Source organism: Maylandia zebra, linkage group LG1, assembly GCF_041146795.1.
Source record: "Maylandia zebra isolate NMK-2024a linkage group LG1, Mzebra_GT3a, whole genome shotgun sequence".
Lineage (NCBI taxonomy): Eukaryota > Metazoa > Chordata > Actinopteri > Cichliformes > Cichlidae > Maylandia > Maylandia zebra.
In genome coordinates this window covers 44,702,333-44,715,482 of record NC_135167.1, presented here as the reverse complement: position 1 = coordinate 44,715,482, position 13,150 = coordinate 44,702,333, and the positions used below count along the sequence as shown (strand labels likewise).

At 43.7% G+C, this 13,150-nt stretch overlaps 1 protein-coding gene across 1 annotated transcript in view; it reads right to left on the bottom strand.

Annotated features, from left to right (window-relative positions):
- The window catches only part of lrrk1 (leucine-rich repeat kinase 1), a 94,910-nt gene that overhangs the window by 26,839 nt on the left and 54,921 nt on the right, over positions 1–13,150 (bottom strand). Inside the window, exons 21-26 of the mRNA XM_024799389.2 lie at positions 13,047–13,144; positions 12,355–12,526; positions 12,108–12,280; positions 11,417–11,556; positions 5,641–5,944; positions 1,297–1,463 (exon numbers count right to left, since the gene is read on the bottom strand). Coding sequence (XP_024655157.2) covers positions 1,297–1,463; positions 5,641–5,944; positions 11,417–11,556; positions 12,108–12,280; positions 12,355–12,526; positions 13,047–13,144 — 1,054 coding nt within the window. The remainder of the gene's footprint in view (positions 1–1,296; positions 1,464–5,640; positions 5,945–11,416; positions 11,557–12,107; positions 12,281–12,354; positions 12,527–13,046; positions 13,145–13,150) is intronic.

Here is a 13,150-nt window from a genome sequence, read left to right as displayed (position 1 = left end):
ATAGTAGGCGGGGCCAGGTACGTACGTTCTTTTAGAGCAGAGCTACAGATTAAAAATGTCCAAGGCGAAGCGGTCAAAAGTCTGGCTCTACTTCACAGCAAAAGATGCAAACTCAGCAGCAACAAGTGCTTTAAGCTGATACTGTGATACTGTCAAAGGAGGCAACACCTCGAATCCGATGAAACACCTGGCGACGCATAGCGTTTTTTTTAAAAGCCGAGAAATGCGCCGTATTTGATAGCTTGCTGCGAGACCTCACACCGTGCACATCTACTGCGGGTGGGTTGCCTGTTATCGACCCGGAGCAACATCCCCCAAAAACACGAAGAGGAGAGTCCTGGCCCCTAGCCCTGCCAGTGTAGCAGAAATGATGATGATGATGATGCAGCAGCAGCTTCTCTGCGTGAGTAGCTTAATGTTGTTCGTGTGTGATTTACGTTGAGTAGGCTACCCACGTTATTACATTAATGTGAACTAGCAAACATCATCATAGCTACATGCGGCTGTCTTCTTGTTTGATGGTAGATACTCCCTTCACCCTGGCCAAAAAGGCTAAAATGACCAAAGAAAAAGTGGAAAACAGTTAAACATGAGAGGTTTAGGACAAAGTTTGTGTCTTTTTCCATTGTTTAAGCACTGCTTCCAGCCAAGAGTGATACCATATATGCCCCATAGCTGCAGAAAAGGCTAACATTGTTATCTTTTTACAAAAAACCAGCTGAACATGAGAGGTTTTTGGACCAATTTTGTGTTCTCCATTCTTTAAGCACCGGTTTGAGCACCGTTTGAGCACCGGCACTGTTTCAAAAGTACCGGTTTGGTACCGGTATCGGATAAAACCTAAACGATACCCATCCCTACTCAACTAACTGGGTGTCAGCTGTTTGTATTTTGATTACATTCCCATAAAGCAAGTATGCTGCTGAGTGCAAATTTAATAGTTAAATGTGAACTTCTGTCTCTGAAATGATCACAGATAATTACTGTATTATCAGAAGAAAATTGCATGTAATTGCCAACTTACCAGCCCATTCAGCTGCAGACTGACATCAGCCTGATAGAAAACTGTCTCATGCCAACACTAATACCAATGCATGAAAATCCCATTTTGAAGCAAAACAATGTGTTAAAAATGGCAAAAACATTTTATCGTGAGTGAAGTATTGTGACAGGATCATGTCATGGGGTGTCCAGCAATATTTTCCATCATCTGCTTTCCAAATATTCAGTGTAAGATTTCAGATGTTTTTATTTTGTTAAAATCTATATACTCAAAACTCTGAAATGCTTCTCTACCTGTCTCGCTGATTGCCTGGTGTTGACACTTCTTGAAGTGGAAGCGTTTGATAGCTACTGGCTGGTTACTATATCGGGCTCGATAGATAATGGTCCCACTGCCACCCTGGCCAAGGATGTCATTTTCCTCCTCAGAATACTCCAGCTGGGACTTCTCCAAAAAGAGCCTAACACACACACACACACACACACACACACACACACACACACAATTGTTAATCATCAAGTCCCAAACCTGACATTTGCTTGTACACTGTCTCACCTGGATAATCAGTCTCATGTCTCATGTCACATTGAGCCTACCTTAGTCCTTACACAGAATTGGGAAACAAAGTAAATGAAACCAAAACAATAATGGATTTTTGAGGACAGTGCTCACTTTGGGGGTAAAAAACATAACAGCTATATATCCATTTAGTATATGTGCAGTTACATCATGTTAGAGTTATAATGGAAAGACATCATGAAAAGTACTACAGAGAAGAATTATTGTTATTAACAACAGTATTATTACAAATGCACATTTCAATACACATGTGACACTTCATTGCTTTAAATATTTTAAGCAATCAGACGATAGTGTACTGACAGTTCACAAGTATGAATACGTATAATTGATGTGCTCTGCATTAGAGGTCCTTTACCAGATTGCTATCTTTGTGTTCTGATGGCTTTCGATTCATTTCTTTGTGTGATCATCATTTACCCTGTACTTTAACACTGTTTTTGATCTATTTGTGTTTTCTTTCTTTTCACTCTACCAACTATTTTCTTTGGATATGTAAATGTAGACCTTAAAATAATCTGCAAAGCTCTCTCAAAGAGATTAGAGAAAATAACCCCCCTCTTAATTCATCCTGACCAGACTGGTTTCATAAAAGGTAGGCACTCATCAACAAATACACGTAGATTACTTCATTTGATAGACTACTCATACAGTAAAAACCTAGAAACTACAATATTTTCTTTAGATGCAGAAAAAGCGTGTGACAGAGTTAACTGGAAATTTCTATTTGCAACTTTACACAAATTTGGTTTTGGATCCTCTTTCATAAACTGGTTAAAAATATTATATAATTCCCCAACAGCTTGTGTTAGAACAAATGACCAAACATCCTCCAGCTTCTGTCTCTTGAGGGGCACCAGGCAGGGATGCCCACTCTCCCCTTCACTGTTTGCAATTTTTATTGAACCACTAGCAGCAGCAATTAGACAGAATTCAGTAATTAAGGGCATAAAATGCAAGAATATAGAACATAAAATCAGCCTTTATGCAGATGATGTGTTACTTTTTCTCCAAAACTCACAAACCAATATCTCTGGGGTGATTGAATTGATAAACTCTTTTGCAAGAATATCAGATTACTCAATTAACTGGTCAAAATCTACAGTCCTACCGATTAATTGCTCCCTCCATAATTCCTCTTCTACACCACTGCAATCGGGAAATATAAAATATTTAGGTATTAATGTTTCTCCCAAGCTTGCAGATCTAACTAAATTAAACCATATCCCACTTTTAAAGAAGGTAGAAGATGATCTGGCTAGATGGAAATGTCTACCCATATCACTCATGGGAAGGGTTGCTGCTATAAAAATGATGGTCTTACCAAAAATAAATTATTTATTCTCAATGATCCCAACTAAACCGCCACAAGATTGGTTCAGATCTCTAGATTCATGTATGTCCAAATTCCTTTGGAAAAATAAACCCCCACGTATAAGCTTAAAAACACTACAAAGGACCAAGGATAAAGGAGGACTAGAACTGCCTAACTTTCAGCACTACTTCTTAGCCAACAGGCTTCAATTTATCTCAGGATGTCTAAGAGGGTGTCTAGGGTGTCTAGCCAAGGCTAGATGTAGAACAAGCACTTCGCAATAATCTAGAGATTTCAACCTACCATTTATCAGCTCAAACATAGTTTAGTCCCACCTTCGCTGTTGTGATTGGTGTGGGGGTAGGGACAGGCTTGGGGCGTCGGGGGGTTCCCCAGGAGCATCTTCCTTGGAGGGCTCAACCCGGGGTTGCGGTCATGGCCTGTTAAGGGCTCTGTTGGCTCTTAGGTGACTGTTTCCTCGCGGCTGCGTGCAGCGGGGCTAGGGGAGGGTCTGTGCTGACAGACGTGGGTTACTGACCTGGTAGCCTGGCTGCCCCTGGGTGGGTCCGGAATGGGCGTGGGGTTCTGGGGGCGCTCCGGCTCTGGGCTGGGGCCCTGGCTGGGCCTTGGGGGCTTGGGTCCTGGTTGGTGTGTTGCCGGGGTTGTGGGCGGGTGGGCGTATGGGGGCCCAGTCCTGGCGCAGGGTGCCGCCGGTGCATCGAGCCACTTGGGGGGCTCTTCAACTGGTGGGGGAGGTTGTTACATCTTGCAGGAGGTCTCCTCTCTTCAGGAACTCACTCTGCAGGAGGGGGAGATACAGGAGAGGTGGAGGAAGATCTCAGCCTGGGCGTCTATTGTCTTGTGTAGTCTGGAAGATGAGTGGATGGGGTGGGTGCAGTTTTCTCTGTGGTGGGGTCGGGTGGGCTGTCCCGGGCTCTGTGGGGCCGGGCGGCGCTGCTGAACTGGGCCCCGGTCCGGATGGGCCTGGGCCCCCGTTCCCTGGCGGGTTGCGGAGTGTGGGGGTGCTTACTGGGGTCAGTGGGGGAGCTGGCCCCAGGGAGGGCAGGCGCCTCAAACAGGCGCCTCAGTAGCACATGGAAAAACCACACGGCCACAGCAACCTGGTATCCCATTATTCAACCAGCATTTGTCACAAGTCAGCCAGTGTGGTGTTGTTGGTCACTCTGTATGAACAGCAAGCACACCCAGGCTGATCCTACAAGTTTTAAATGGGGTTGAGGTCATGTCTGCAGGCAGGCCATTCCATCCTTTCCACCCCCAAATTCTGGTAGTAGTCTCTAATAAAACTTGCTCTGCTTGGTTGAACGCTGTCATCGTGGAAGATGGAGTTTGATTCCAGACTGTGGTGCCATAGGATTGCCACGTATTCCAAAATCTCATCTCGATAGCTCTCTGCATTGAGATAGTTTCCAGTGATGACAAGCCTCGTCTTTCCAGACAATCCCACTGCTTGCACCACTAGCTGTTGCCCTGTTCGTTTATTTGTCATATATAAGTAACAATGGCACATGAGTGAAATTCTTAGGCTCTGAGCTGCTTCAATGTTGCATGCAGAAAAACCTATATGCCCTGTGTGAAAAAATGATTGCCCCCTAAACCTAATAACTTGTTGGGCCACTGTTAGAACAAACAACTCCAATCAAGCATTTGCGATAAACTGACAGGTTTTCAAGCATGAAGGTCATACTACAGCATCTCAATCAGACTCAGGTCAGGACTTTGACAAGGACACTCCAAAGTGTTCATTTTGTTTTTCTTAAGCTATTTAGAGGTAGTGTGTTGGTGTGTTGTGATTCGTTTCCTGCTGCAGAACCCACTTGCAATTAGTGTAATAATAAAACGACTTCATATAGCAAAAGGCAACTAGTGACAATTTCTGAATGGTGTATAGTCATATTTCACTATAATGCAAAATAAAGCATGTAGAACATTTTACTACAAGCACTTTATAATCACAAAAACGAAGAAAATGCTATTTCCATTCAAATGCTGGAGTTTCTAGGTGGTATTCTAATTATAACTTAGAAAATCAGGCAATCAGAGCAAGGACTAATAGACTCAAACACAGCTGTTATCCAACTGCAATAACACATCTGAATACTACAAAAAAATGTCCATCACGCCACTCTTGTGTTAATCTATGCACGGTCTGAAGCATGTGTGTGGGAATGTATGTGAATGTTTTACTGTTATATCTTATTAGTATTCTATCTATTTTATTTATTGAATTTTATTGTTTTATTTATATTTTGATATTGCTAGGGATGATGCAATGATCGGGGACCATTCTTAATTTCGTTGTTCTCATGACAATGACAATAAAGTTTCTGATTCTGATTCTGATTCTTATAGCATCAAAAATAATAAAATCAACTTTCTTGTTGTTTTTCTCTAGTGTCTCCAGCAAAATATGGTTTGAATTCTACACTATATAATGCAAAACTACTATCAAACATCTGGCTCACAAGGCATCCAGAAAAAAAGAAACAAATGATAATTTATTATGTGTACATATTAACCATACAACATATTAAAGTTAAGAGTTTCTTAAAGAAGGGCTTTTACCCTCGGACCTTGATTTCTGTCCTGCTATCTTGCCTTACGCCTATGTTTTTCTTTGAAATTAAATGATGAGGAACTTTAAAGTCAAGCTCACAATTAACCAGCAGAGTAAGATTTCATATGTTTCAGTCTAAACAATCTATGAAATTTTAGAGTTTACCGTGCAGGGAAGTCAGTCATGAAGAGTTCTGGGACCAGCTCTTGAAGAGGAACTGGCTGATCGGGATGCAGAGGACACACGATGTGTTCCTTCTCCACTGCAGCCAGTACGCAGTCCTCCATGTTAAAATAATAGACCCCTGCTTCTCTTCCTTTGTCATCTTCACATTTTACACCATCTCCATCCTTGCTGTGTTCATTGGCTGGGAACTCAACCTGATTCTTTTGGCCCAGGGAGGCACAGAGAGAACAAGGGGCATACTGCTCTACAAGAAGACTCCCATCACTTTCACTGCCAGTCAAAGCTAGAAGAAAGTAAAAAAAAAGTATGTTCACTTTATGTACAGATGTAGCAGAGGGCTGAAAATCAGAGTTGATGCACAACACAGAGTACTGAAAGCACTTTCATCCATTCACACATGGATTCACAAAACACTTTTACTCTTTAAGGGGCTGCACTGACACAAGTAATTTGAATAATTCGATTACAAAAAATTCTTGAGACAAGGCTCTGTAGCACACCGATGTGTTAAACCATGCAGATGCGAGCCTTTCATCTTCATTTGCGATAACGTATTACGTACATATGTACAAACATATTCAGGATCAGCCTATGAATGAAAAGTTTGACAACATGAAGCCCACGCAGTTCCCAGTTTGAAAGAAAAAGAAAAACACAGCAGAACCAGTGACAATCAGCATGGCACACACAGTTTGACGAGGAGCTGGAGTCTGCGGCACTAACACTCTGTTCTGACAAAGAGCAAAGAGGCGAACCTGTTACTGAGATGGTGAGCTCCCGTTGAGATAAAGAAAACATGTTTCAAGCATCCAAAAAAGCAACGCTGTTCTTGTGCTCACCACTAAAAACTTTACAGGGAAAAAGCGAGCGTGACTCATTCATTAACGTGAAGAAAGCAAACTTTGTAGCTGCTCCATCATCGCTGCTTGTTTTACATAGTGAAAGGTCTGCCGTAAGCCTCCAGAAGTTGGATTAAAACATGCAGATGAACTGTTAAATTAATCTGATACCATGTTCAAAGTCCGAGGGATGAGGGGGATGACCCGCCAATTTCCAGGGGCGAGGTCACTGAGGCAGTTAAACAACTCCTCGGTGGCAGAGCCCCTGGTGTGGATGAGGTCCGCCCAGAGTTCCTGAAGGCTCTGAATGTTGTAGGGCTGTCCTGGTTGACATGCCTCTACAATGTTGCGTCGAGATCAGGGGCAGTACCCCTGGACTGGCAGACCAGGGTGGTGGTCCCCATCTTTAAGAAGGGGGACCGGAGGGTGTATTCAAACTACAGGGGGATCACACTCCTCAGCCTCCCTGGGAAAGTCTATGCCAGGGTGCTGGAAAGGAGAGTTCGTCCGCTAGTCGAACCTCGGATACAGGAGGAACAATTTCGTCCTGGTCGCGGAACACTGGACCAGCTCTTTATCCTCTCGAGGATACTTGAGGGTGCATGGGAGTTTGCCCAACCAGTCTACATGTGTTTTGTGGACTTGGAGAAGGCATTCGACCGTGTCCCTCGGGGTGTCCTGTGGGAGGTGTTACGGGAATATGGGGTGTTCGGCCCATTGCTACGGGCCATTCGATCCCTATACAACCGTTGCAAGAGCTTGGTTCGCATTGCCGGCAATAAGTCGGACTCGTTCCCGGTGGGTGATGGGCTCCGCCAGGGCTGCCCTTTGTCTCCGGTTCTGTTCATAATTTTTATGGACAGGATTTCTAGGCGCAGCCAAGTGGCGGAGGGCTTTCGCTTTGGTGGCCTCAGAATCTCATCTCTGCTTTTTGCAGATGATGTGGTTCTGTTGGCTTCATCGGGTGATGGCCTCCAGCTCGCACTGGAGCGGTTCGCAGCCGAGTGTGAAGCAGCGGGAATGAGGATCAGCACCTCCAAATCTGAGGCCATGGTTCTGGGTGGAGTGCCCACTCCGGGTCAGGGACGAGTTCCTGCCCCAAGTGGAGGAGTTCAAGTATCTCGGGGTCTTGTTCACGAGTGATGGGAGAAGGGAGCCGGAGATCGACAGGCGGATTGGGGCTGCAGCTGCAGTAATGCGGACGCTGCACCGGTCCGTCGTGGTGAAGAGGGAGCTGAGTGTAAAAGCGAAGCTCTCAATTTACCGGTCGATCTACGTCCCTACCCTCACCTATGGCCACGAGCTGTGGGTAGTGACCGAAAGAACGAGATCGTGGATACAAGCGGCGGAAGCTTGTATCCGCGATACAAGCTTCCGCCGAAGGGTGGCTGGCCTCTCCCTTAGAGATAGGGTGAGAAGTTCAGCCATCCGGGAGGGGCTCAGAGTAGAGCAGCTGCTGCTCCACATTGAAAGGAGCCAGCTGAGGTGGTCCGTGCATCTAAGGATGCCCCCTGGGCGCCTCCTGGGTGAGGTGTTCCAGGCATGTCCCACCAGGAGGAGACCCCAGGGCAGACCCAGGACACGCTGGAGAGATTATATCTCTCGGCTGGCCTGGGAACGCCTTGGTATTCCCCCGGATAAGTTAGAGGAGGTGGCTGGGGAGAGGGAGGTCTGGGCTTCTCTGCTTGGGCTGCTGCCCCCGCGACCCGGCCTCGGATAAAGCGGATGAGGATGGATAGATGGACCATGTTCAAATTACACAGCTTTCTGAATACTGACAGCAACCGTCCTATTTGACATAGAAGCGATATGTGTAGCAAACAGGGCTGAGTCTTAAGCAGAACATAAGATGGACTAGACCATGTTCATTTCAAGGCTTTAGTAAGATTTTCAGATTGAAAGTGAATTAATATAAAATATTGGATCAATGAAATTGCATTAATATTTAAAAATATAAAAAAATAAAAGCCAATAATGCACATGGGCCAGTAAAACTGAGCCACTGACAGTTATTAGGTTGGACATTATTAATATTAATTAACATCTACACCATCATAATGTCTTGTTTTCAGCAGCACAAAAACTTGCCTGTTATTAATGTCAGAAAGCCTATATTTAAGAAAATATAACATTATATTTAAAATTACAAATTTTGCCACGTGAATACAATAAAAGATTTTTTGGGAACAGATGTAGTATGCAGTAAAAATTTCAGTCACTGCAGTTTCTAAAATGGAAGCCAATGAACAGCTCATTCCTCTTTTAAATATTTATTATGGCGCTTTAAAAAGACAAAAGGGGAGCACGGTGGCACAGTAGTTAGCACTGTTGCCTGAGTTTGATTCCATCACCTGGCCGGGGACTTCCTGCGTGGAGTTTGCATGAATGTGAGTGTGAGTGGTTGTCTGTCTCTACAGGGAGTGCAGAATTATTAGTCAAATGAGTATTTTGTCCACATCATCCTCTTCATGCATGTTGTCTTACTCCAAGCTGTATAGGCTCGAAAGCCTACTACCAATTAAGCATATTAGGTGATGTGCATCTCTGTAATGAGAAGGGGTGTGGTCTAATGACATCAACACCCTATATCAGGTGTGCATAATTATTAGGCAACGTCCTTTCCTTTGGCAAAATGGGTCAAAAGAAGGACTTGACAGGCTCAGAAAAGTCAAAAATAGTGAGATATCTTGCAGAGGGGTGCAGCAGTCTCAAAATTGCAAAGCTTCTGAAGCGTGATCATCGAACAATCAAGCGTTTCATTCAAAATAGTCAACAGGGTCGCAAGAAGCGTGTGGAAAAACCAAGGCGCAAAATAACTGCCCATGAACTGAGAAAAGTCAAGCGTGCAGCTGCCAAGATGCCACTTGCCACCAGTTTGGCCATATTTCAGAGCTGCAACATCACTGGAGTGCCCAAAAGCACAAGGTGTGCAATACTCAGAGACATGGCCAAGGTAAGAAAGGCTGAAAGACGACCACCACTGAACAAGACACACAAGCTGAAACGTCAAGACTGGGCCAAGAAACATCTCAAGACTGGTTTTTCTAAGGTTTTATGGACTGATGAAATGAGAGTGAGTCTTGATGGGCCAGATGGATGGGCCCGTGGCTGGATTGGTAAAGGGCAGAGAGCTCCAGTCCCACTCAGACGCCAGCAAGGTGGAGGTGGAGTACTGGTTTGGGCTGGTATCATCAAAGATGAGCTTGTGGGGCCTTTTCGGGTTGAGGATGGAGTCAAGCTCAACTCCCAGTCCTACTGCCAGTTTCTGGAAGACACCTTCTTCAAGCAGTGGTACAGGAAGAAGTCTGCATCCTTCAAGAAAAACATGATTTTCATGCAGGACAATGCTCCATCACACGCGTCCAAGTACTCCACAGCGTGGCTGGCAAGAAAGGGTATAAAAGAAGAAAAACTAATGACATGGCCACCTTGTTCACCTGATCTGAACCCCATTGAGAACCTGTGGTCCATCATCAAATGTGAGATTTACAAGGAGGGAAAACAGTACACCTCTCTGAACAGTGTCTGGGAGGCTGTGGTTGCTGCTGCACGCAATGTTGATGGTGAACAGATCAAAACACTGACAGAATCCATGGATGGCAGGCTTTTGAGTGTCCTTGCAAAGAAAGGTGGCTATATTGGTCGCTGATTTGTTTTTGTTTTTGAATGTCAGAAATGTATATTTGTGAATGTGGAGATGTTATATTGGTGTCACTGGTAAAAAGAAATAATTGAAATAGGTATATATTTGTTTTTGTTAAGTTGCCTAATAATTATGCACAGTAATAGTCACCTGCACACACAGATATCCCCCTAAAATAGCTAAAACTAAAAACAAACTAAAAACTACTTCCAAAAACATTCAGCTTTGATATTAATGAGTTTTTTGGGTTCATTGAGAACATGGTTGTTGTTCAATAATAAAATTATTCCTCAAAGATACAACTTGCCTAATAATTCTGCACTCCCTGTATGTGTTAGACTGGCGACCTGTGCAGGGTCTCTTGCCTTATGGTGGCTGCGATAGGTTCCAGCCCCTCGGCGACCATGACAAGGATAAATGGAAGAGAATGGATGGATAGACGGAAAAAGGCAAAAGTGTTTCTTATCCAATTACTTGATTAATCTATGGAATAATTGATAGACTGCTCGATGACTAAAATAATTGACACCCCGATGTATGCATCAAAGGCAACTTTGCTGTCTTGCCCAAAGACACTTCGACATGTAGACTAGAAGACTCAGGTTTCATGAGTGGGTGTGAATGAGTGAATGAGCCAAGTTGTGTAAAGCTGAGTGCTCAAATAGAGTAGTAAAGCTCTCTAAAAAAACAGTCCATTTACCATTTACCATAACTGACTTCAGGTTGAAGACCCCTGGATAAAAGCAAATAAAAGAACTCGTACAGCACGTCTCATTCACCCATCACATACATTCATACAGCATATTTATTCTCCACCTAAACCCCTTTTATAACATTCATGTACCCAGTCACACTTTGATGTATCCCAACTAACACTGGATCCACAGCAGTCTACTATGATACTATATCTGTGAAAGAAAGTTGAACTATATCCAGGTGGCATTGCTCCACCTCCTATATTAGCTCAGATTCCTTCTCCATTAGCTTAGAGCATGGTTAACATACCCCCACCCTCAACTTTGTCTGCCACCCAGCATACAATATACCCAACCCTAATGTCTGCCCCCGCCCTTCCCAAGTGGTGGGCCTACGGGGAAGCGGATTCATATCATTTCCTCAGGCTGTGCCCAAGCGAGCCAAGTGAATCCAGACCTCCCAGACCTTTTTCAGTGGGTATTTTCAATGCTACCAGGTACAGCTTGATACAGGGGATTCACATACTGTGAGCTGATGCTCTGCTAGGGTACTGCAAAAAAGCACGTAGTGTACTGACCTGGGAACCACTGCTCTATCAGAGAGTTGACATGGTCTGTGATGAACGCCATAGCAGAGAAATCCCTGGTCTCTGACTGACAGATAATTTTTATGCCTCCACTCTTCTTCCTCTTCCAGTTAACATCCGATGACTCCACACTGCACAGACATAAACAAGTATCTGCATCAACTCAAAGGATATTCAAATAGCAGAGAAGACGAGGCGCTGGCTTTTCCATGTCTCACTGCTCAAAATCAGCATCAAAGCTGGAATATTCGTCCTTTGCACATTCTCCATTTTAGGCCAATGTTTATGAAAGTAGTGGCTCACATTTCAGAGTTTCTTTAAACAGAAAATGTTTACATCCCTTCAGCGTGTAGTCTTATTTTCCACTTGCTTTGATTATTAAAAGCACTCAGACGTACTGTGATACATATGAACACAATCTCAGCTATAAATAACAATAATAAAAAAACACTGAACATTGACAATAACACAGAAGCATGATAATAGAGATGACTATAATATCAGTAATTGTTAAAGAAATTTGATAAAACATTTGTCTTTGAACTTCCGAGTTTACAAATGAATCATTTCAGAAACTACAGCAAAAGGTCGACGCCCTTAAAATTCCCACCATGTACGTCCAATCTTAATTATTTGTCTAATGAATATTTGAATGACCATATCTTCTGGCTCCAGCTCTTACCTGAGGTAACCTCCATCGAAAGTGACGAGAAGTCCTTCCTTCCAGTAGATAGTCTGGCTGCGTCGGACTCTAAAGGTGCTACAGCGGCTCCTCTGTTGTGATCCGGTAAAGCTGTAGATCACAGAATTCCTGCTGTGCCGGCTCCTGGTGCTTTTTATTTTGCTTTCAAATGACTGCATAGATGCAACATTTTAGGCCACGAAAGTGAAAAACTCTCAATTAAAATTGGAGAATGAAGAGAAACTACCTGCATGTCCATTTCTTGGAGGCTTATAAGCATCCTGGCAATGAAACGCTCCCAAAATCCAGCAGGAACGAAGCTCATCTTGAAAAGGCGTTTGAGGGTGTTGTGGGTCTGCTGGCGGAAGCCATGAATGTCCAGGGCTGGCTTAGGGGGAAGTAGATGGGGCAGCAGATAGCTGTAAGAGGTCAAAAGGAAAACAAATATTCCCGGTGTATGAGAATGTACTGAGACACACTGCACTCTCATAGAGGAGCAACTTGTCAATCACATCACAAGTTGCTTTATCTTCCTTTAACCTCCTGAGACCTGAACTCTTTCATGGCAGCTTTTCTAATTTCTCTGGTTGCAACCTGATGAATGTAAAAACAAAGAATTATGTGATTTTTTTTAACCTGATTTTTGTTTTGAAGAAAAATGAGATCCACATAAGAGGACAATAGCTTTAAATTACGATACGACAGTGGTAGTATGACGTCCTCGTAAGTGGATATCAGGCCCTTGTAGAGCAAAATTTAGTGTTTTGGTCTAGGCAACCCAAAATCCGATGTCCACATATGTGGACGCAGGTCCTAGGAGGATAATAATTTTAAGTTGTATATCATACAATCCTCCTGCTGCCCATTTGACAATGTTTCCTCAGAGCTGTTTAGGACCTGTAATGAGTAACTACTGCAAAGAGAGAGAGAAGAAATTACCTGTTGTTGGCCACAGGCAGGGCAATCTCAAACTTGGCCAGAAATTGGAAATACTGTTCCTCTGTCTGCTGTGTGAACCCTGTTCCTACCAAAAGCATCTGCAC